Source organism: Taudactylus pleione, unplaced genomic scaffold (assembly GCF_031769625.1).
Source record: "Taudactylus pleione unplaced genomic scaffold, aTauple2 ptg000162l, whole genome shotgun sequence".
NCBI classification, from domain to species: domain Eukaryota; kingdom Metazoa; phylum Chordata; class Amphibia; order Anura; family Myobatrachidae; genus Taudactylus; species Taudactylus pleione.
The window spans coordinates 11,323,750-11,348,873 of NW_028284564.1; the positions used below are offsets into that span (position 1 = coordinate 11,323,750).

The 25,124-nt window shown below is 40.6% G+C and overlaps 1 protein-coding gene across 1 annotated transcript in view; it reads left to right on the plus strand.

Annotated features, from left to right (window-relative positions):
- The window catches only part of ADAMTS19 (ADAM metallopeptidase with thrombospondin type 1 motif 19), a 266,057-nt gene that overhangs the window by 60,117 nt on the left and 180,816 nt on the right, over nucleotides 1–25,124 (plus strand). The window contains exons 6-7 of the mRNA XM_088475170.1: nucleotides 5,383–5,540; nucleotides 18,408–18,451. Coding sequence (XP_088331296.1) covers nucleotides 5,383–5,540; nucleotides 18,408–18,451 — 202 coding nt within the window. The remainder of the gene's footprint in view (nucleotides 1–5,382; nucleotides 5,541–18,407; nucleotides 18,452–25,124) is intronic.

Genomic DNA, 25,124 nt, shown 5'->3' on the forward strand with positions numbered 1-25,124 from the left:
ATAGGGCTGCAATGTGCCCAGAGAGGTGAGATGCAGGGAGAGTTAGGGATGTTATATCCTTAGAGAAAATACAAAGGAGGGAGTTGATAAAAAGAAATGTGTAGTACATGGTGAGTTTTAGGTTTGTTATTTTTAGACAAATTTTAAAGCATTTAGGACCTCATTCAGAGTCGGTCGAAGCGGCCGCACGGTCGTACGCCACCGATGTTCGCTATACTGCGCAAATGCGAAAAGTTTGCAATGCGCGTGCGCAAAGTAGCCGCTACGATCAGAAATTTCTCTCTCCTTGAACACAGCCAGGTCGGTAGTTTGAGTGACAGATGGAGGCGTTTGTGGGTGGTAACAGGGGAAGGTGCTTGAAAACGGGGGAGGGTAGATCCGAACGCAGGCGTGCCACATTATGCGAATGGCGTTTTATGGGAGTGCATACGGATTATGGGAGTGCATAATTAACAAAGTAGCGTCATGGCACATGTGACATGGGAGGTTTATACACTGACATGATCGTAGAGCTTAAGAGAGGATATGGTCAACGTTAAGCTCTACGACCAGTTCCGATGGTTCCCGATGGTCTCGATTAATCCTTATATACCCGGAGATGACGTGCAATGCGTACGAGAAGGAGGCGTATTTTTTGTCTTCCGACATCTTCCTCCCCTTGGTCGGCCAACTACCAATCCGAACTTAGAGATGCAACTTGCGAGGGAATCATTTGAATATCCGGCCCCTTTTCCCGTACGACCGTGCGGCCACTTCGACCGACTCTGAATGAGGTCCTTAGTTTCTTAATCTGAAATTACTTAGATGTTGGTCAATGTTTGTTCAACTGTTTGATTACCTGTTATGTTAGCACACTTTGTGATTTAACATTTGGTGCATTTAACCCCAGCTGCCCCTAGACTGAATATAAAGGAGTGGTATCCTTGATTAAGACAGGCTACATCTGACTCAATTGGTCTGCTGATCAAAGGAGATAACTTGCTCTGAGTTGGAGCAAAAACCAGGCCAGATATATACCATAAACTATGCTTCACTGACCAATACAGACTATACAGGAAAAAAACAAATCTATGCAAGAGAGACAGTCACATACATTTAAATCCGCACATGATTGCATGAAGTTCTATGGAGAATATAGATGCAATAAGCAGGATGAGAGACAGTCACATACATTTAAATCCGCACATGATTGCATGAAGTTTTATGCAGATTATAGATGCAATAAGCAGGATGAGAGACAGTCACATACCGGAGGGATGAAATTAAATAAACAGATGATTAGTCCATATTCATGCAGGATAATTGTTTGATTAACTGTTATGTTAGCACACTTTGTGATTTAATACTTGGTGCATTTAACCCCAGTCGCAAACCAATTGGTATACAGTCGCAGATTAAGCATAACAATACATGGCGGGAGGCATAGTGCTGGTTACTCATATAGGAACTCTGGACCTGATTCTTTATGGATCGCAGCTGCGATTACACACACAGTTCTGCTGTGAAAATATGCTAATGTATGCAACTGCTCATCCGGCACAGAGACGCCCACAAGACCTCACATTCCTGCATATACATCAGTAACATCGAGTAATATTGGAGCCTGATGCAGAATTACAGCAGGTCTTAACCTGTATCATAAATTGCAACTCTTGTAGCATGCAGTGAGTACTCAAGCTGCGAATGCCGTTGCAGTGGCTAATTTATGCACACCTGCGTTTCTCCAACCACTCCCCTAACGATGACATCCAGTCACTCACTCTGCGATAGCTTTCTATCTGTGTAGGTCAGTGGTTACCAAACTGTGTGCCGTGGCTCCCTGGGGTGCCTGGGGACACTCTTAGGGGTGCCTCCGGTTGGTGGTCCAGCACCAAATCAATCTATTTATGGTCAATGCAAAAGACAAAAACATAAAATATTTGGACAAACAGAAGTGCAACCCTGTCCACTACCACATAACTGAACCTAAGGATAATAGGTAAGCACAATTTACTTAATCATTTTTTTCCTGAATTTCTCAAACTTTTGGTTCAGAGGTGCCGTGAAAAAAATGTTGATATTCTAGGGTGTCGTGATTCAAGAAAGTTTGGGAACCACTGGTGTAGGTGATGACAGTGCGATGGCAATACTGGCTGGCGCATGCGCAGTACACACCATCAGTTGCGATCCATGATGAGGCAGGCCCTCTGTCTTTTGCTTTATTACCCGGATTAGTGACTGAGGGCCTGATTCAGAGAAGGACATAATGGAGATGTTTACGCAGATCGAAAGATTGTCTGCCATTACGCATGCGTATAAGATGCACTGCGCACATGCTGCGATTATCGTTGTGATTCCGCATGCACAGCGAACCCATTCGCAAAGTGAGTGACAAGTTGTCAGTGTTTGGGGGGGGGGAAGGGGGGTGGTCAGAAAAATGCAGGTGTGTCTGACTGTTTAAATGCTGTTACATGGGCATGCATAAATTAGCCCGTGTGATTACATATGCAGCATGAGAGCTCTCTGTGTGTTAGGAGAGCTGCAGCGTTTACGGCTAGTCAGACTTTCCGCAAGGGCAAGATGGCCACTCGATGTGCGTCGATGTTACCGATATTTACACAGGTAAGCGATGTTGTACGCATATGAGAAGGCAGCGGGGGGCGTCCCTATGCTCAGGTAAGCTTTGTAGCTTCTAGCATATTTTCACAGCTGCGTTCTGTGTGAAATGGCAGCTGCAACCACAGCAGCGTCCATCCTTGAATCAGAGCCTGAGTGGCACACAGTACGTGAAATGCCAGTGTCAGTACTAAGTGTACCCTTGCTTTTTACTTTTCTCACATTAATGAAGCAACTAAGATGCATATTTTAAGAAAAATATGTTTGGCACAGCTACTGTAACTTGCAAACTCTGTGGTGTGGTTTGGGTATGAAATACTGATGGCTTAAAAGCCGGTTCAAATCCCGACCATGGAAGCCCGACAGATGAAAATCCCGATGCCGGCTCATAAGTATATTTAACGCTCCTCTCTTCCCCCCCTAACCCTTAGGGGTGCCTAATCCTAAAACACCAGGGGTAATGCCTAACCCTAAGTCCCACCCATGGTGCCTAACCCTAACCCCTCCTTCCCCTAGCCTAAACCTAACTCTCCCAGGGGGGATGCCTAGCCCAAAGTCCCCACAGGGGTACCTAAACCTAACCCTCTCCCTCCCCCCCACGCGGCTAACAGCTTGCGCCGCCTGGCTTACCTTAGTTTGGTATGCCGGGCGTCGGGATTTCGGCGTGGGGCTAATGATAGGCATTGGTATTTAGACGCCTATCTTTAGTTCCATGCATGACTTTCAGTGTCGGGATTCTGTGGGTCAGCATTTCGACCGCCGGCATCCTGACTACATCCCCGTGGTGTATATGGACAAATCTGTACAGTACATGCAACGTATAATCTGTTATTGCCTATAAAGATTGGTGTTGACCAATAAGCTTTGATCTTCTAACTTGATCAGGATTGAGACATCTCATGAATTATCATTAAGGAAAATGAATATACTAATTATTATTATTATTATTATTATTGAATTAACTATTTAGATTATTAGAGTTTTATAAAGATTTCAACAGAGAATAATAATAATTGTTGTAACAAAGTATAAATACAGTCCCACCATTTAGCACCTTTAACTGCTTTGGTTAACACCTCAGAATAACATAAATTAACTTTTCCCCATATTCCTATCTTCAACAACTCATAAAAATAAGTGAAGATTCTGGCATCTTTATTTGAAATGTCTAAAATTTGAAACATGATAGTACATTAGCACTTTAATGTGGTATCATTATTTGTTGTGTGCCTAGATTGAGAATATACTTTTTAATGAGAGTAATTGATGACTGAAGTGGAGATTAGGCCATTTGAGGCCTATTCATTAACCATAAAGCAGTGCTACTTTAGTAACCAACTGCGAGTAGCAACGGTGGATACTAAAACTCCGGAGCAATTCAACATTGGGGATCAGCTGTCCCCGCATTCCCTATCACAGCTACTTCTTTAGCAGTGAAAACTAGCACTGCAGAGGCTGACTCAGCAGTGCTAGCATTTGTAAACTTGGGTTCACGCATGCCCACAAAGAACCCGGGCAGCCATTGGAAAGATCAGAACAGGAGCAAAGGAATCTGAACAGGAGATAGAGAAGGGACTCTGAGGATGGCATCCGTTCTTGCAATAAAATTCCAACAATTATGTATTTTCAGAATTTGATAAAATGGGAAAATAAGAGGTCCCTATACTAGTGTATAGGGAACACATTCTGCTTCGGGGATTAAAGGTAAACAGGAGATTTCAGTGAAATCGACTGCATTACCAAACAGGGGAATCAGTATGTATTAAATTCAAATCCCGATACTGCTGGAAGCCCGGCAGGGGTGAAGATCCCGACAGCAGATTGAGGTAAGTAGTGCTAACCCTACCCCATCCCCCTCTAACCCCAACCCTCCCATAGGGGTGCCTAACCCTAACCTTCCCCACTAGTGCCTAACTCTAACCCCCCGCTAAGTGCCTAAACCTAACCCCCCCCCGTCCTCGCAGCCTAAACCTAAGTCTCCCGGGGAGGTGCCTAACCTTAATCTCCCCCCAGGGGTGCCTAACCCTAGCCACTGGCTCCTCTATCTTTGCCAGCATGGGAGTCTATCTTTGTTAGTAGCCATGTCTATATGAGGTTTAATTATCTGCATCTGTTTGGGACTTCTCTATCTATGCTTTTATGGGGCTACAGTATCTATGACTGTATTAGGCTTCACTATTTATTCTTATATGTGGCTTCTACATATTTGCCAGCCCGGTGCACCAATATCTGTTCTTGTATGGGAGTCCACTATCTTTACCTGTACTGGGCTCCATTATCTATGGTTGTATAGGGTACCTTTACCTATTCCTTTCTGAGACTCCAGTATATATGCATGCATGGGTCTCCTCTATCTATGCCTGTATAAAGCTCCTCTATCTATGCTTATATGGGGCTCTAGTATCTAGGCCAGTATGGACTGGGCTACACTCTGTATACAGTACCTGTATGGGTCTCCTCTATGTCTATCAGCCTTGGGCTCCTCTACAGTATCTATGCTTATATGGGGTTCTAGTATCTAGGTCACTATGGAATGGGCTACACTCTATATACAGTACCTGTATGGGTCTCCTCTATGTCTATCAGTCTTGGGCTCCTCTATCTATGCTTGTATGGGGCTTTTCTAGCTATGCCTATATGGTGCACAACTATCTATGCATGCATGGGACACAATATCTGTAACATGGAATGACAATCACTAAGCATAAGAAATAAATTCTTAGGCCGTAACTCTAGAAGACAAATCGCACATACTGAATTTTCATCCAACCCTGGGTTTATTTATAGGCAGATATGTACATAGGACACCATGGAGAGAAAATGTTGGAGAGCTTTTGTAAATGGCAGCTTGATGAATTCGGAAAGAAGAATGATGTACATATGGAGATGTCAACCAGTTGGGGAGAAGAATATTCAGCAGTAGATGCCGCGGTTCTTATAACAAGGTAAAGTAAGCAGACTTGCTTAGAGTCACTACATGTTTTATCTATTTAAATGTTGATCTATATATTTTATATAAGAATAATCAACTCATATTACATGCATATTTATATTACTATAAAAATTGGTGTAGTAACGTGACATGTTGTGGCTATCAATTTTCTTGTTTTTTTTTGGCTTTCTTTTTAAGTTATTCATTGAAGATTTTTATGAAAAGTGTTAAGGATACAGAAGGAAAGAAGAGGAACACGTGTGTGTGTGTGTGTGTGTGTGTAAAAAGAAACATTTAAATCAAAATAGGGGTTTTGAGAGAGCAAATACAATCCAAGTACAATGGATAAGCGTAGACATGATTTTCTATGTTCAGAATGAAGTTGGAATAGAAGGACTCCAGTGCTGTTGTCTTACAGCCCAAAGGACATGGGAGGTAAAGCTCCATGATGTGTCAGCCAGAGACTCCAAATAGCTGTGAAGTGACCAGCTTTACCAGCAATGACATTCAATATATGCTCCCTTTTATATACAAGTCAAATAGTTTCTTTAATTAAAGATAAGGATGGAGGGCAACTGAACGGGGATATCTGACAATGTGCTGCATTTAATATATGCCAAATGATATTCTGTGGTGATTTAGGGGTATCTGGAATTGATCTGAGCAGCAGTATGTTAGGGAGCTAGGTATATGGATATTAGTATAGTAATAAGATAGATAAGCTGATGAACTTTCCTTCAGATGCAAATTATTTTTGGACATGACCAAAATATATGGGACAGAGGGGCTAAGTCAGCATTGCATGCAAGTGCAATGCTGAACGCAGAGTCCCGATTATCGGGAATCTGCGAGTGCGCAGGACTCCTTCTGCGAATGTGCAGAATGGGTAATGCGTGATCGCACGCAACCCCTTCTATGCCTCTACCTGATTGACACAGACACTTAAGAGGCGGTGCGGGGTCGCCGGCATTCCCATAAATGGAGGCGCCCGTTTTTCTGGGAGTGGCAAGGCCAGGGACTGTGTCCACGAACACATTTTCCTGGCCTCGCAAGCCAGCCAGTCTGAGTAAGATCTCAGTCACAGTGCTGGGATCGTGAATGCAGCAGGGGGTGACATACGCCTCCTGCTGCATTTGCATATTTACAAGGACGGAATTGCAAAGTTGCTTGCGTGAAGGTTGCAATTTCGTCCCAAGCTGAATCACCCCCAGAGTATGTTCCTGACTGCAATCCCGCCAGCATTTGAAGGAGGGAAATATTCTGTGTAAACGTTACAGGGTGAGGTGCTGCAATGTAACTACTGCTTTCAGGGTACTGTACTTGAAGTTACCATTATCTACTTCTGGTCACCATGGTCCTTCCACAATTTTATTCCCATTATCTACCATAGTGGGGCTGAGGCTAAGGTGAAAGTATATTGACAGGAGTAAGTTACACAAAAGAATGTTCTCACATAAAAGCATATTTCCACATATAAGATACAACTGAGATGCACACACCTCTGCATAGGCATTAAATGTGTCTATGTACTTATGTCTCCTGAATGGTGCATCTGCAAATATCTCCAGAACTGCATGGCCAGCATTTGCAGACACCCTCACTGAATCTTGTCTAGTGAGTGTATGAACCCCTCTTTCCACCACAGTTCCGCCTTTTCAGTGGTACAGTGGCTATTGGTGCGGCCATTTTCTGAGCATACACAGAACAAATTCACATCAGCCCCAGTATGTACAACTTAAATGTGCAATTTAAAATGATAGCATCTTGACATTTTATTTCAAGCAAGAAAGGTCATACTCATGAGAAAGAAGCTCTTTTGTCACTGGCTCATCCTTTTGCAGAAAATAATACAAGGTTGTCTCTAGATACATTATGCCGAAAGACATTCTCAGTTGAAATTGGAGCAGAAGATTATTCATCTACATTATAGTAATAGTGTCCTAATAACCAAGCAAATACCTGCACTCATGCTCATCTCTAGTTTCCTTTTATCTAAAACGCCGGAGACTGCTCTGTATGTTCATCATCCTCTCATCACGGTTCATTTACCCTGCGGTGACAAATCTACCAATGTAATTATACTTTACCTTGGAAAAGCATAGCAACATGTTGTAGATATTTGTCATGTAATCATAGTTCATTTATCTCAAATAATTGTATAAATATATATTTTTTATAAGTAATGTACGTAATAAATTGTTTAAAATATATTTTGGGGGGGGTCGTACAAATTATGACAATGTTTTAATTTTTAAAAAGGTGTCAGATTTATTGTTGTCAGAACGATCAGTCTAGTAATGCTTAGAATTCCTTCCCAACCATCATCTCTGAAATACAGGTGACTAAGTTCTGGAATCATTACTAAATATTTCATATTTCTCAGAAGAGAATATACCAAGATGTATCAGTGCAATAAAGTATATGTTAGAATTTTCAGCAAAACAAATGATAAAATGATAACTGTTAATTCCAATACAAGATACCAAACACTAACGCCACGTTTTCTTTTAAGTAATATTTTCAAGGTAATTCAAAAGTAAATGCACTCAGAAAAGTTTTCTTAACCTTTGAATATCATTGTAGTCATTACATAACTGTTAAAAGGGATGGTCACCCCCAGTCAAATTGCATTATTTAGACAAATGCCAGGAGGCTTGTCTACAGTAGGACACCACCAACCGAGGGGTGGAGTGAGAAGAATTACTGGTGCTCTCTTCAGCCTGCTATGTCCCATTGCTGCTTAGCCTCCAGACCATGTGCCTGATTTCCCAAGATTTACGCTAATGCAATCACAATTGCGATCTCTTATGGATCGCAATTGCGAAAACATGCTATTGTCTTCCAAAGCTTACCTTAGCCTAGGGATGCCCACTGCTGCCTTCTCATATGCGTCCGACAACATGCATCAGCGAAAACATCAGGAACATCGACACAGATTGGGCATCCACACAGCTTCTGAGTGAAGTATGACCTGTCTCAAACACTGTGTGACACGCAGAGAGCTCTCATGCTTCGAAGAAGATCGCAATGGCTAATATATTCAAGCCCATGAAGCAGCGTTAAACGGTCCCAACATGCCTGCATTTACAAAGCCAACCACCCCCAAATGCTGACCACCTGTCACTCACTTTGTGAGTTAATCCTCTGTGCAAATGTAATCGCAAACCAATCACTGCACGTGTGCAGTACGGCTTTCACAGATGTGCAATGGCTAATAATTGATTACCGTTGTAATTAGTCTGACTAAGGGCCTGATTCAGCAGAGGGCACAGTGCTATCGCAGCTGCCTCCTGCTGCACTAAATGGCAATGCAGCCTCCTGCATTAGTCATGCATTACTGATCAGAGTTGCCTTCTAGAAAGCAACATCGGATCATCTGCAATCCAAGTGACCTATGGAATCACACAAGCCAACCGCTGCAGATGCACAAAAAAGGCCAGGTTTCCGTCAGTCGACGGGGATTCTGGCCGCATCACTCCCCCCCAAAGGCAGCGACATGCCTCCATTTTGGGAAACTTTGGCCGACGACACCCTTTCCCCACCCAGAAATGGCAGCAGACTGTTAATCACTATAATGGCGTCCCAACGCACAGGCACGTCTGCGTTTGCCTGATCACCCCCGTCACCACTCACAAACGGCACTTCCTGCCAAACAATTTCAGAAGGGTCTGCGTACGCACTGCGTGTAGTCTGTGTACCCTAACCCAATTGTACTGGCTAGTTCGCGCACGAGCATTGCGATGCATACGCATGCACAGTGCGAAAACATCGGCTAAGTGCGTGCATTCTCTCCTGTGCGTTCCTTGCTGAATCAGGCCCTAAATGACCAGCTGCCACGCATGACCAGCTGTGGTCACGCATGTGTAGTCGGCTGGACAGGCACCAGTAAGTATCACCGGTAAGTATCACTGCTACTGCTACAGCAGTGTTACAGATGGTGGGGACAGCTGCTTTTCGGAGCAGCTGTCTCCGCACCGGAGCAATATTGAATTATTCTGGTAATTAAGAATCCACTTGTAACAAGTTGGATATTTAATAATTTTGGACAATCAGGCACCGATGATGAATCAGCCCCTAAAATTCACAGAGATTAAGAGGACTGTCTTTGTTATTCAGGACAATGAAAATAAGAAAATGACACATTTTAAAAGTAAAAGTATTTAAATGAGTATACAACTATGATCTGTTTAGTCTGAAAAATATTTTAAATATGCAAACTGTATTTGGAAATTGGCATCGGCATAGTCCTTTTAACGTTTATCCATTCTGTTATTGTTTCCTTAAAATGACAATGAATGATCGCACATACAGACAGGCCGCACCACCAGCCTTTGCTATTATATCTCACTGTATATAATTTACTGGTCTATCTCTGTTCTTTAAAAGTAATAGGAAGCTCTTAATCTGATAACATGACTTGCCTGAAGCAAAATTAATGTCATTCATACCATATATCTGACAGGATATCTGTAATAACACAGTTTACTTTGAGATCTCCCCTACCTAATGACTCAAACTTTTCACATGTATTTTCATATTTATGTTACTATCATCTTTCACTTGGTCTTACAGTAAAAGCTGAGGCTGTTTTTTAATACTCAGTGGCATGCTGATCATTTCAGATCATTTTCTTATGGCTTAAAGTGAACTTAATTGTGTAAATGATCTTAAGGAAAGCCAATGCATGTGTTAGTTTGTGAATGTTACGTGGAATGTAAGTAACTGGCTTGCCTGTCAGGTTTGACGTATGGAATGCTGAGAGAGTTAAGGGAGAATTTAATTTCTAGCAGTTCCCAGCTACTGAAGTTGTCAGTATGATGCCCTATGTCTACTAGCAGCACAAGTCTTTCTTATTTCTTATTTATCTGTTTATTTAAACAGTTCATAGGTTAGAAAAAATATTTTAGTTAAAAAGGATATCACAGGCCTGATGTTCTTGAGAGAAATAAATTTGCTTAATAATGTGTTTATTCCATATGTTGTGTGAACTTGCATTCTATCTATCTATCTATCTATCTATCTATCTATCTATCTATCTATCTATCTATCTATCTATCTATCTATCTATCTATCTATCTATCTAAATGGTTTGTATTTTTGGTAGATATAATAGTGCCTAAAAGTACAATAAAAGTATTTAAAATGTACACGGCATACGCCGATGAGCCATAACATTAAATCCACCTGCCTAGTATTATGTAGGTCTGCCTTGTGCCACTAATACAGCTTTGACCCATCTACAGAAAAAAACCACTGAGGGTGCCCTGTAGTATCGGGCACCAAGACGTTAGCAGCAGATCCTTTAAGTCCTGTAAGTTGCGAGTTGGGGCCTTCATGGTTGGGACTGATTTTTCCAGCACACCCACAGATGCTCGATCGGATTGAGATCTGGGGAATTTTGAGACCAAGTCAACACCTTGAAATCTTTATCATGTTCCACAAACTATTATGCTGCTGAAAGAGGTAATAAGGGAATACAGTTGCCTTTAAGGGGTGTACTTAGTCTGCAAAAATGCTTTTGTAGGCGGTACATGTCAAAGTAACATCCCCATGAATGCCAGGACCCAAGGTTTCCCAGCAGAGAATTGCACAGAGCATCACGATGCCACCACCGGCTTGCCTTCTTCCCATAGTGCATCCTGGTGCCATCTCTTCCCCAGGAAAAAGATGCACACACACTCGTCCGCCCACATGATGTAAATGAAAACGTAATTCATCAGACCACGCCACCTTTTTCCGTGGTACAGTTCTGATGTTCACGTGCCCATTATAGGTGCTTTCAGCGGTGGGCAGGGGTCAGCATGAGCACTCTGACCATTCTTCATCTATGCAGTCCCATACGTAGCAAGCTACAATGCACTGTAAGATATATATAATACATCTTTCTACAGTATCAAGAAGAGTAGGAAGATGAAGCAGTAATGTAATATGCAAGAAATAATTATCAGCATACAAATGACATGGAGTTTAGCTGACCATACACCTTAAGATTATCTGTCCAACCATCCAACTAGTTGGCTGGATGCAACGAAAATCTGGTAATATATAGGAGCAATTGACATTCTACCATTTACTCCCAAACACATCAGATAAAAGGACAAAATTGTAGTTTATACAAATTGGTTAAAGCCGCTTGATTTAACCAATTTGTTTGAACAACAGCTGGAAATGTTGAACCTGCTGGGACTATATAGAGACGCTCATCTGTGGCTTTATAGAACCAAACATCTGCGTACAAAGACACAGCATCGTTCGTAGATCATTCGATTTTTGCAGTTCTGAGTAACCCTATGGCTACTGAGAATGGCCTTGGAAACTGAGAAACATGAGCCACTTTCACTGCAAACTTTTTACAAGGCATGAAAATGGTTGTAACACATCTGTGTTCTATGCCACCACTCTCTGTTATCTCCTTAAAATGCTCCCTGACTGTCAATCACAGTGTGAGCAACTACGGTAATGTATCTTGACATATGCCCAGTGTGACTTAGATGCTCAACTGTGTAAATATCAGCATTGTGTCCATCTCTAAATCAGGCCCAGAGTCCTTTCCTTGGAGTACTCTCTTGCTTGGTGGTTACTGTCCTATTGCATGTAGTTGTAATCCACAACAAGGCAATGAGTAACATCTAATGCTGATGTCCTGTACACACAGAAACAGAATCTTCAGCACTCTCAGTCCTGAGTACATAAATCTCTCCAGCACTTGGTGTTTTATTTATATTTCCAGACTAACCTGTGGGACATTTCCCTTCTGTCTCAGTAGCCTGTCAGCCTGGTGGCCACAGCGCTGCCATGACACTGCCTTACTTTCTTGTTGTCTAGTAGTTAAATGGTTAAACGCCAGAAGATGTCTCTTTATCTGAGTGTTAATGTGCAAGATTTATCAGCCTCAATAACATCACATGTCTATAAATTGTGTATTATGTAAAGATGCGTGGTTCAGTTTTCAAAAAATCCAAATCCATCCGAACTTCGTGAATCCACACACATCCGAGTCGCGGTCCTAATCTCCTAAGGGTATATGGATAAATCCGAGTTGCGGTTCTGATCTTTCCGCAATTCGGAATTCAGAATTTAAATCTGAATTTTCAATTTCGGAGTGCAAAAATTACATGATTTTTAGCTGTTTTTAACAACTTTTTATCATTTAAAAAAAAAAATTCAGATCCAAAACTAAAACACTTGAGGGCGGTTTTGTAAAACCAAAATCAAAACACAAAGATGAATCCAGATCCAAAACCAAAACAGGGGGGTCAGCACACATCTGTAGTATTATGCTGCATGATTAAAGGTGCGTACACGTGTAACAATTTTTTTAACGATGTAACTATAACGACGTCGTTATCGTTAAATCGTTTGAAAATTGTTCATTTTTTTGGGGTGAACGATGAACAATAATCGTTCAATTGCTCATGCGCGATCCCGTTTGTAGTTCATCGTCCATTCTGACTGTCCAACAGAACGATTTTCGTTCAATAAATCGTTCATGTTGTACAGAATGAACGATGAACGATGTCCATTCACTGTAGGCATGTTTCAAAAATCGTTCATCGTTCCTGAAAATCATTGAAAAAAATTGTTCATTAATTTAGTAACCAACAATTTTTCTAAACGATTTTCGTTCACTTTTTCAAGGGAAAATCTGAACGAAAATCGTTGGTTACTAACATCGTTACGTGTGTATGCAGCTTAAAGGGTCAATCAAATTAAGACACCAGGTGCAAGACTTATTTAATTTGCTCTATAAAAGGATCTGCATGTGCCCAAGTCTGTTACTGTGTGTATTAGAGCCTCACAGTGCTGTACGGCTTTTACAGTACTTAGACCAAGAGAGATTACTACCTTATAGTATTGACTGCTGTTTATCTTCTATCACGTGTATCCTGTTAACTTCAATAAATCCTACTCTGATTTGGAATCAATGTTTGGACTAACCTCCTTGCTCACATCCGCTATGCACCTTCCATCTTGTAGGCATCTGCCAATATTACTATATCACCAGGGCCCAACCTGCATTCTTGGTGTTATGCACAGCAGTGGGTACTCAGTGGTCCTTCACTCTGACTCCACCTCAACATGATCTCTTGCTCCCAGTTTCCTTCCCTCCAGATGCAGATCTCCCGGGGAGATCTTCTGCTTACCCGCACATGCCTCTGCTCAATGGCATTTCCCACTCTCAACTGTGCATGTCAGCACCAACAACCTCATATACAGTTGCGTGAATGTTTCTCCTGCATTCCACAGTGCCACCACAGGTAGACCTATGTATGACAGGGTCCACAAGACATAATGGCAGGTTGACAAAATATAAGTTGAGTCCTTTTATGAAAGGGATGGTGATGAAGTGGTAGCAGAATGGACATTTCCAGTAATTATCACAATCCTACAAAGTAGATATACATTCAGTTCACATAGGTCAGTTGCCAAAATGCAAATAATGATCAAACTCCATGTGCTTGGTAGACAAATAGGTGCATTTGTCAAACATAAAAGTGCATGACCATATATTTTGCACCTTCATAAATTACCTTTACTAACTTTGAACAAGGCACATAGTTGGAGAAACAGGAAGTTTAATTGGAAATGTATCTCTTGTTGCGTATCCCAGAGACTCATGTTACATGTTGTGCCTTGCCAGAGCTCCACTGGGGGTCAGCTGGTGCCCCAAAACCATGAGCTACAGTAGGAATGTCAAAAGCTGTTTTTTCCATACAAATATGCCTGCCAGGGATTTCACATACTGCAGGGATTACTGTCAGTGAGCTAGAGTATTATATGATTGGCAGTTGCTGGGGGCTAAGAGGTGTATATAGTGTCACTGGTACACAGAGAAGTAGCTGGCATGCTGGGTACCTTCTACAGCTGGCATTAGTAGTGAGAAGCTCACTGATTATAAATATACTACTCTAGAAATAGATGTGTTTACCAGAACACGTCCTTATTGACTGGGCCAAAATTAAATGTGCATACTTATTGGTTTCCTTATTTTTATACATATTTTATTGAGGATGTGCCAATACACCAGTAACAAGTACAGTATCAAATTCTGGGAACATGCATTGACTTTGCAAGATTAAACATTTTGCTAAACTAAAGACCTACAAACACTTTCTTTCTGTCATATTACAGGTAGAAGTGCAGTCACCACTAACCATGTGTATACATGATTAGAGGAGGGAAGTTGTGGTGGGAGGGTATGGAGCGAGGTGGGAGCCTGAATGAAGTGAGTGGTTTAGGGGTGAAGAATGTGAATATATCACATACAGTATAAGCAATGTAAGCCATAAATGCTATTTGTGGTATAATTTGGTAACCACTTTACACCAAAAGAACAAACATGATATTCATCTATACAATCCCTAGTTGCTCTACACCCGCTCACCTCCAGTCAGTCTATACAGAAGTCTCCAAAGCTTTCAAAAGCTCATCTTTTCCTCAATGATTTCCAGTCCTCCTTCTGCTCCCTACTTCTCCAAACTCATCTCTTACTGCTCCCCAAACTTACTTTCCAACTCACTGTTACCCGCTTTGTGTCTGCCCCTCCCCTCTAGATTGTAAACTTTGGGCAGGGCCCTCTTCTCTTGTACTTTCCTCATTCCTCATGTATTCCTGCCTGCACACCGATGTCATGCACGGCACCTGCTGCCTGGTAGCTTAGGGGCAAATATATGAAGCGGGCATGACCCCCTTTTTTTGCATTTTCACTGAAAAAAAAAAGGGATTATTACTACTGCTCTAAAATGAATAAAAGGCAGAAGTGGAGATTTTAGAGATTTTTCCAGTGGCACCTTCAGCTTCTGCTAATAATGTGTGATGGGCCCTTACTAAATAATGACAATCTGAGTTTTGCGTCGTTTGCCCACTAGCACATAACATCATTGGAGGTTTTTCTAGATCTCGCACATTCGTAACACTGCTGCCCAGGAGCCATCCCATATTGCATCTGCACAAGGCCGATGCGATACAAGTAGGACAAAGGTCGGAGGAGAGTGAGTTACCATAACACCTCTCAGGTGTAATGCATTTCAATGCTAAGACATCCTGCATCGCAGCCATAACCAGCACAGTGATAAGGGGCATGTTAATACATTGACCTTTTAGTCCCTCACTATAGTACCTATCTGTGACCCTATTTATAGCAGCTGTAGTTAAGGGCACAGGCTTGCTTCAGGCTGGCATGCCAGCTGTTTTCTTCATCCCTTCTCTAAACTGCCCTCTCTGTACTGTGTAACTTGTTACTGCTTGTTCATTGTCTAATTTACATTTGTTTTGCTCGACCCCCATTGTACAGTGAAGACGTTGACCGTTTTGGGCCTCGCTCACTGTTTCTTCCCTCTGTGTCACTCCTGTACGTCTGCCCCTCCCCTTTAGATTATAAACTCTCACGAGCAGGGCCCTTTTTCCTCATGTGCTTTTAATTTTCTCACTTTTACTATCACCTTCTTCCCACTGCCAACCACAACGTAGAACCTTTGGGTTAAGTTGGTGCTGCTTTGATGGGTTTCTAGCATGTTCAGGCAATAGCTATATAGCTTGTGTCCCATGTTATGCAATATTTTGTACTGAAAGGCTGTTGCACTTTTTTTGCGTGTTTTGTTTGCATTGTATATTTATACAGTATGTAAGGTGCTGTGGACCCCTTCTGACGCTATATAAAAAAGTATAAGACCTGGGCTTGGGCTAATTGATGTTAGAAAACAACTTGACATGAATTATTTAAGTCTGCTCAGGTTATTACTAACTGGAATAAAAAGAACGAGGAAAAAATGGAGGGGGTCATTGTGGGACTGAGGGCCAAGGTGTGTGGCAGGAGATCTTGATCTGTGTGGCTATAGGTGCTTGTTCAAAGCCATGTCTACAAGCTGATGCTTATTTCTATATACCAGTTTCCTTGGTATGAAAGTATTACTGCTCATTTCACTCTGGATCTAATGTTAAATAATTTATAACTGTAATAGAACTAAGGAGATTAGTAAATGTCAGATATGTGTATATTAAAATATGTTCAATATGTATGGGAACACACCGCACTATGGGCCTGATTCAGCAAGGAACGCATGTTAGCAGACGCACGCACCCGGCCGCTGAGAGAATATGCTAATCAATGCATACGCAAGGAGAGCGCAGCATAAGATCCAGCCCTATATTAAACCGCCCATCTACCTTTACTAAAAGCCTGATGAGAACGCAGGATACCGTAAACATTGGTAACATGGAGAACCATCGACCCCATTTGCAGAATAGTGGTTGACCAGACCTCGTGCAGGATCTTGGAAACTTCCTGTGTGCACAGAGTCTCATTACTGCATGTGGCACAGTAGTGGCTAATTTATGGACGCCCCTAAAACAGCATCCCAACGCACAGGCACGTTCCCGACCACCTCCCGTCACCACCCACAAACTGCACTTCCTGTCAATAGACATCAGAAGGGGTCTGTGTGCACGCTGTATGTAGTCTGCATATGCTTACCTGACCGCACTGGCTAGTTTGCGCACGCGCTGTGCGATGCATGCGCAGTACAAATCCATTGGCCAAGTGCGTGCGTTCTCTCATGTGCGTTGATTGCTGAATCAGGCCCTGTATTCAGAGTGTGGCACACAGTAAACTGGCTCATTGACGCCTACAGATGAGAAGAACAATACGGACCCACTTCTGTATGGTCTAAGCTCTGCGACAGGTGCACAAGGAAGCAACCCCCTAAACCTTACCAGTTAGTTCTGATTTGTTTTTTTTGTTTTTGTAACATGAACGAAGATCCTGAAGGAGAATTACTGTATGGAAACATATTTTTGCATGATTGGTGACTTGTTACTTTGATGCAATACATATTACCTTGCTTAATTCTGGCATGATATTGTGGGTAATGAGTCCGCAACAGTTATGAAATATAATTTTTTTATTAAATCATGTTATAATCCTTCAAAAACCAACGTTATCGTCTAATATATGTTATATATTGGATGACCTTGGGTTGGTGGTGCTCCCAAAGAATTTGTGGTGTAGACAACTATACGTTATTTGCAAAGGGCAAAAAAAGAAGAAATTGAACCTTTTTTGGGGCACTCTTAGTCAAATAGATATTGCAGTAATGTGAATATGAATTACTATAAAACGTAACTTTTTATGAAAATACCTTATAAAAAGAAAATGTCCCCGGTAAATACGTGAAAAATTTTTTTTTCAAAATTTACATATATCTCTAAAGTACTTAATCATTAAAAAGTGACTGAATCACTGATACAAAGGCAGATGAATATATATTATATATAATTGCTTACATACAATAATTAAATATGGCAAAAATGTATGACTAGATCTCTGTCACTGAGACGTGAATCCTATGATCATCTGTCATTAGAAATACACATCAATCACTCAAAATTACAAAATAACTGAAAAATACTCCTTTGTGTATCCGGTAGGTTTACATTTACATTCCGGCATGACTATATTAGGAGTTCTGCTTTATTTCAGCGTGTTGTTTTATGCCTATAATAAAATGTGATGCAGAAATAATTTCATAGAAATGCAAACATGAACTTTCTGAAACACACAGTTATGTCAAAACTGCTTTAAAATTAAAATGTACAATGACGCTCATTATTTTGTATATTACATGTAATATTCAAATTTTTTGATCTATTAAATGGAAATAGTAGGTGCATATTTCAACCTTTCAACCCCAAAGAATTAAATAATGTTTGCAATACCTACTTGCTAATCTAAATCTTTACTTTTCTGTAGTCTTGGTTACAATAGTGGATTCTTGTTTTTAGCCACTGAAGCATATCAAATCTGTGCAAATGGGTCACATAATTATTACTAGTCTGACAGCGTTGATTGTGATTAATGTGTTTTTTCCCTCCCTTGTTCTAGGACGGATTTCTGTGTCCATAAAGATGAACCATGTGATACAGTTGGTGAGTACAAACAAATGCATTTGTATTATGCATTTATTTTATATAATTTGTTTAACTAGAACTGTTTATGGACATAGATGTTAATCTGTATGAGTATTTTTAATTTAAACATTATATTGTCACATTGTTTTATCCTAGTACTGCAATATCAGTAATCAATTGTTGCTATAATTTTATTGCATAACACCTTTTCCAAATTTGCACTACACATATTATATAAGAAAAGAATGAGAATTTTTCCTCTCAACCAAACAGGCCTGTAACTAGGGGGGTGCGAGCGGTACCGTCACATAGAGCACTGTCGCTGCCCCATAGTCCATACATCATGTTAGCCTGGTACGGCACCCTGCAGCCAGAATCGCTGCTGAGATGCAGCCCAGACAAGCAGACAGCAGCGTGTAAAGCCCCCTGCAACATCATGAGGGTGCTCCGCGCAGTGCTGTGATTCCTGGCGCTGGCTGCCCTACCCCCCAGCATGACATTATGATGTCATGAACACACTGAGTGTGGCCGGCACAGGGAGCAATAAAGGCCTGCTAAGGCACTGCAACCAAGTTTAATAAATGAAAGTTATTATTAACAGGAAAGTTGCACTGACACAGAATGAATGAGTTTAAGCCCCTCAGGTAACCAAAATGTATATGATCTGGCTTGTTATGTGTCACTGTACTCCTCCTGTAGATAGTCGTGTAATAACCATAGAATAACTTCTTTTTATTTTGTAGTCTATCCATGTGAATTTTATAATAAATAGTAGTTACATGTAGTAGCAAGACAGAATAAAAATATCTTTGTTTTTTCATTTTGCTATTGCAGGGAAAAATGATCAGAAATAGGAAAAAGCAATTAGCCTTCGTTTTGCCTCTTGTCATTTCTGCACAGTTAGTGGAATGGCAAAAATAGATTGCTATGTTCTTGTACAACTTGTGACATTTATAGGGACATAAATACCTTATTGCAGATTACACTGAGTAATGTTTTTATACTAAAGGTGCATACACACACAGCGATTATTTCGGACGACTGAACGATAAAGATATCGTTATCATTCAGTCGTCCAAAAAATCGTTCAGTTTCAGCCCCGTTTGTAGTTGGTAGTTAATGTTCATTACCCGAACCTCCCGTCCAACCTGACGATATTGTCAGGTTGAACATGTTTGGCGATGAGGGAGGGAGCACGGCATAGGACGATTTAGTTCTTGATTTCATTCAGTGTTTTTGCTCAGTGCCGCTAACGACACTGAGCACACCCCTGCAGGGGACACACGGGACGATGTCGCTCATGGAGTTTGCTTAACTTTACCTTAAGCTTGCTTTTCTGTATTTCCACTGTTTTCTTTATTTATTTTTAGACTTTTAATACAATCATCACGTGTTTACATGCAAACAAATTAGCTGAAATGTCTTGTTGACTTATGTTCTAACCAGGGCAAAGGATGGCTTTGCTAGGGCTCTTTACATAATTTGGGGGAGGGCACACCAGTTCTGATCCAACCCTCTGGGAGCTCCTGCTCTGCTCTTATGAGAATGCATAGCAGGCAATGCGTGCTCAGGGCCTGATTCAGAGCCACTCGTAAGCGGCCGCTCGTTCACTCCGAGCGATGTTCGCACATCTGCGCATGCGTATGGGTTGTAATGCGCATGCGCCAACCAGTCAGTGCGGTCGGAAATCGTGCGCTCGCAAAATAGCGAGTGCCTGCTGATTTGAGTGACAGAATGAGGAGTTTGTGGGTGGTAACAGAGGAAGGTGCTTGAAAACGGGGAGTGGAGATCCGAACGCAGGCGTGATAAACAGTCAAAACGGGCGTTTTAAGGGTGTGCATAATTAACAAAGCAGCGTCATCGACCACGTCACTTGGTTGTCTTTTAGCCTGAACTGCTCGCATGATTGCGGTAGGAAAATGCTACCACAAGAATAGCGAGCAGTTCATACGCCTTTCGATGTACTCGATTAATCAAATAAATAGCGGAGATGACGTATAATGCGAGCGGCCAGGGGGCGTCTTTACAAAATAGCGAGCGCATGTTTCGTTCGCTCGCTCAGACATAGAGGCGTCAACAGACCGCAAAGAGTGAGCGTTCAATTTAAATAGCCAGCCCCTTTTTCTGAACGAGCATCCGCAAATAGCGTCCGGCTCTGAATCAGGCCCTCAGTGAAGCCCTAGTAAAAATGTCCAGAAGAGCAGAGAGGGTGCCTATGGAGGGTGACTCAGTATTCCAAACTTTACAACCAACTGGACTTAATATCGATATAGAATTAAATGTCTTACTATAATCAAATACATAAAACACTTTTACTTGAAGTCAATCTGTTTTATTTATTGTTTTCACAAGCTCCTTGTTTTTTTGCTTGATATTTTACCCATATTTTGTATATTTTTATATATACGGTATATATTTTATGTTTTATATTCTATATTTCCATTTTTTTAATATCATTTTTTAGATATTTTTTTTTTCCTTTTTACTTCCCTCTTATTAAGTGGCACCTGTTTATCAATTTCTATTAATTTTGAATAACCAAAAGTATTTTTATACTAATAAATTAAAAAAAATCCCCTTAATGGCCACCCAAAACGTGGTTACTGCTCTTTTATACAACTTCCGGTGACAACATCTGTTTTTTTTAACTTGATTCAATAAAGTTTTCTGTAAATACAAGGGAAGCACATAGCTGCTGCATTTTATTCACTGCCCGCCAGAGTGACGTCATCGGCGTGCCAAAGCCCTGACGCACCAGGAGAGAAGACAGCAGGAGCTATGCTGAACCATTCCTAACCTCCCCCACATCTACCAGGAGGACAGAGACAGGGTAAGCTAGGGTCAGCACAGCCCCCAGACTAAGATCGCAAACGGTCCCCACCACATATTTAAAAAAAGCTATAAGCATTGCTGCTAAAAATCTTTTTTTACAGGTGCCAAACACAAATTTTATTTGTGTTTCAATTTTTTTTTCACTTGTTCCAATTTTATTAATTGTTATTTATGCCACTGCCAAATAAAAAGTAGAACTTGACGCCATCATCACTCAGGCATCTAGTTAAGGCATAATAACATCGGATCTTGCCAGGGCATTGACAACAACACATCCCATCACACCCCTCTTTTATAACATGCCAAAATTCACAAGGACATTGTTAACCCTCCGGGACGTCCGATAACATCGGCGAGGGGATCCTTGTACCAGCCCATATCCATATACATCTATTTGGATTCTTTACTTAACCCATGTGTGCAACAAATATCCTCCTATCTTAAGGACATGTCTTCTTTATTGCAGGTCATTGAATCTTTGAATACACTACATATACTGTCAGATCAGACAGTTTTATGTAGTGCGGACGTTACTAGCCTCTACATCTGCATACCTCATGCACAAGGTGTAGAGGCGGTACGCAAATTAATCACTGATAATTCATATTACACTGGTCCCCCAGTAGAGTTTTTTCTTAAACTATTATGGCTGACTCTGACAAGGAATTATTTCCTATACAATGGGAAATATTACATGCAGTTAGTGCGGTGTGCGATGGGGTCGAATGTGGCCCCATCGTATGCCAATGCTTTTATTTATGATGTTGAACAATAGCTTTTTTATGATGACGGTAACTTACATGCGTCTATAGCTACATATTTACGATATATAGATGATCTATTGCTAATTTGTCAGGTACCGAATTACAACTTAAGGAATTATTAGATAGACATAATCTTACCGATAGTGTTGTAAAATTCACCTACAACATCAATAAGAGTAATATCCAATTTTTGGATGTAGATATACAATTATCCGGGGCATCTTTGATCACATCATTATATGTTAAGGGCACGGACAGAAATACCCTGTTACAACATGATAGCTTTCACCCTTTACCATTACGCAAGGGCTTACCCTTTTCACAGTTTTTAAGGGTCAAACGTACCTGCTTTAAATGATATGTTGGAAAAATTTGTCCAACGGGGATATGATAGACATTAATTAGAAAAGATTAAAATTAAAGTACTTAACATGACTAGAGAACAATTAATGACCTCCAATAGAACAACTAATGTTAACAACAAGACCAACAAATTGCCTAGGGTAAACAGATATACCACTAACAGCAGTTCTATAGCCAAAAAAGCCAAACAAAGGTGGCCTATCATAAATACTGATCACAAATTCCCTACCTTGACAGGAAAACAAATAATGCCATGTTATACTAGAAGCCACAACATCGGAGACAAAATAGTTAAATTAGACATTACGTGTATGTCCGCTACCATAGCCACCCATTTTTTAAGCCACCGTAAAGGCTGCTATAAATGCTTAGGTTGTGTGACATGTAGATCATTCTTGGTGGGTGATACATTTTCCCATCCCCACACGGGGAAACGTTATAAAATCAAATATGCACTCACCTGCACATCTACACACGTAGTATATATGTTATCTTGCCCATGTGGGCTATGTTACGTGGGAAAAACGGAGAGAAAATTTAAGGAACGGATGGCTCTCCATCCTAGTGCCATTAGGCAGGCCATTGAAACTGGCCACTCAGATCAATCTGTTGATAGGCATTGGGTAGCGGCCAAACATGGTTTAGCAACGATTAAAGCAATACTTATTGATCATGTTCCACCCCTGCGATGAGGGGGTAACAGAGGTAAAATCCTGTTACAAACAGAGAGTAAATGGATATTCACAGTGAACACAATATCTCCCATGCTCAGGTACCCCATATTTGACTGGACTACTTATTTTCTCCAAAAAAAAATGCTTAATGCTATTCTTCACCACTTGTGCAAAGATGCTAATTAGAAGATATTGACACACCCTAAGTACACAAAATAGCTTTATTAGGGTAAATCGGGGGCATGTACATTGATCTCCAATGTTAGTGCATCTTTTAGGGGGTGTCAGGCTGATTTCCCTAATTCTGACAGCACTTTTCGCCTGATTTTGCATTTGCCGGGTTGCTTTTTCGCGTCTTTTGGAATTGAATATGGTGAATCGCAGGGACGTGCACGATAAGTTTCCGTGGCTAAAATACGTGATATAGGCAAAAAGTCCGGCATGCGAAAAAGTATCGCGGGTGCGAAACTAACTGGATACGGCCCATAGTGTTTAATAAAAAAGACGAAATACTGATTAAAATTATAAATAGTGCATATAGTTAGAATGTGAAAAAAATTGTTAGAAAAAAGTATTTTTAAAATTCCCTTTCACTGCTGGTCATATATAATATGATTTCAATGCCGACTAGTCTTATTCTCAATATATAAGACTTACTTACACTACTCCTTAGTGATTAAATAGCTGTTTTTATTCTTTATAATTCCTAAGTGACTATAATATTATATGTCACTAATATATCATTATTCTATATAGCTATTTATATAGTGTGATGTTAATACTGGCATAATAAGGCAAAATGAATCAAATGTAGTTTACGGTGTGAGTACAATGCAGTACTGACTGTGAATGTTCTCTTTAGGTGCCTACACACATAGCGATATTTTAAATGATTTGGCCGATTTCGACGAATTGTGATGACAAATCGTGTAAAATATGCCCAAATCTTGAGTGTCCAAACACGATTACGATGCCAATGCGTGTCCCCGCTCGTCGTATATCGCATCTTCATATCTGCCGTGCTGTAGGGCAGATTTACCAATCCGGGACATGATGTGGTGCCGATCATGAGTACTTTTTACTCACAATGTATCTCACGATTCATTGTACGCTACATATTTTGACTGACAAGACCCTGTATATGCCCAATCGCCATCTTATGCAGTATCGTGGATAGAAGGAGAAGGATACACGATTGAGCCTGCACACCTGAAGTCTGGATTTCCGCACTTTGGTGAGTATTGGTACTGTATTGATGCAACCCCACTGCCCACTAATGTGTGCCACACACCTACCCACCAATGTGTGCCACCCACCTATAAATGCATGACTCAGCCACTGCCCACCGAAATGAGGCAAGCAGTGGCTGGGTCTTGCATTAACCTCCCATGTCCACCAATGTGCGCCACCCACCTACCCACTCACTGCCCACCAATTTCACGGCCCACGTAATAAATACCTAGAAAATATGAAAACACTCCAAATATATTCAAATTTTATAAACAAATATATTACAACAAGATAAACAAATACATTGCAACAACATAAACAATTCTATTACAACAACATAAAATATATTTCAACAGCATAAACAAATATATTACCTTTGTTTATGTTGCTGTAATATATTTGTTTGTATGATGTTGTAATATAACACTATAAACAAATGTATTGCAACAACATAAACAAATACATTGCAACAACAGTAACAAATCTATTACATCAGCATAAACACATATATTTAAAACCTGTAAAAAATACAATTAAAAACACATTACATTCCTGTAAAACATATTAAGATACAATTAAAAACACATTAAAATCCTGTAAAAAAAAGTATTAAAACATCCTTAAAACTGTAAAAATAAACAACATTAAAAATCACAAAACAATTTACAATTATAGCAAAAAATGTATAGGTCCTTATTTTTTATTCTTCCTAGGAATGTCTATGAATAGCAATTGCGGGTTTGTGACTGGATTCCTCGAGATCCGACAGTCCAAAGAATGTCTATGGCGGATAAGCTGTAGACAATACCATAATAAGTCTCAGAAATT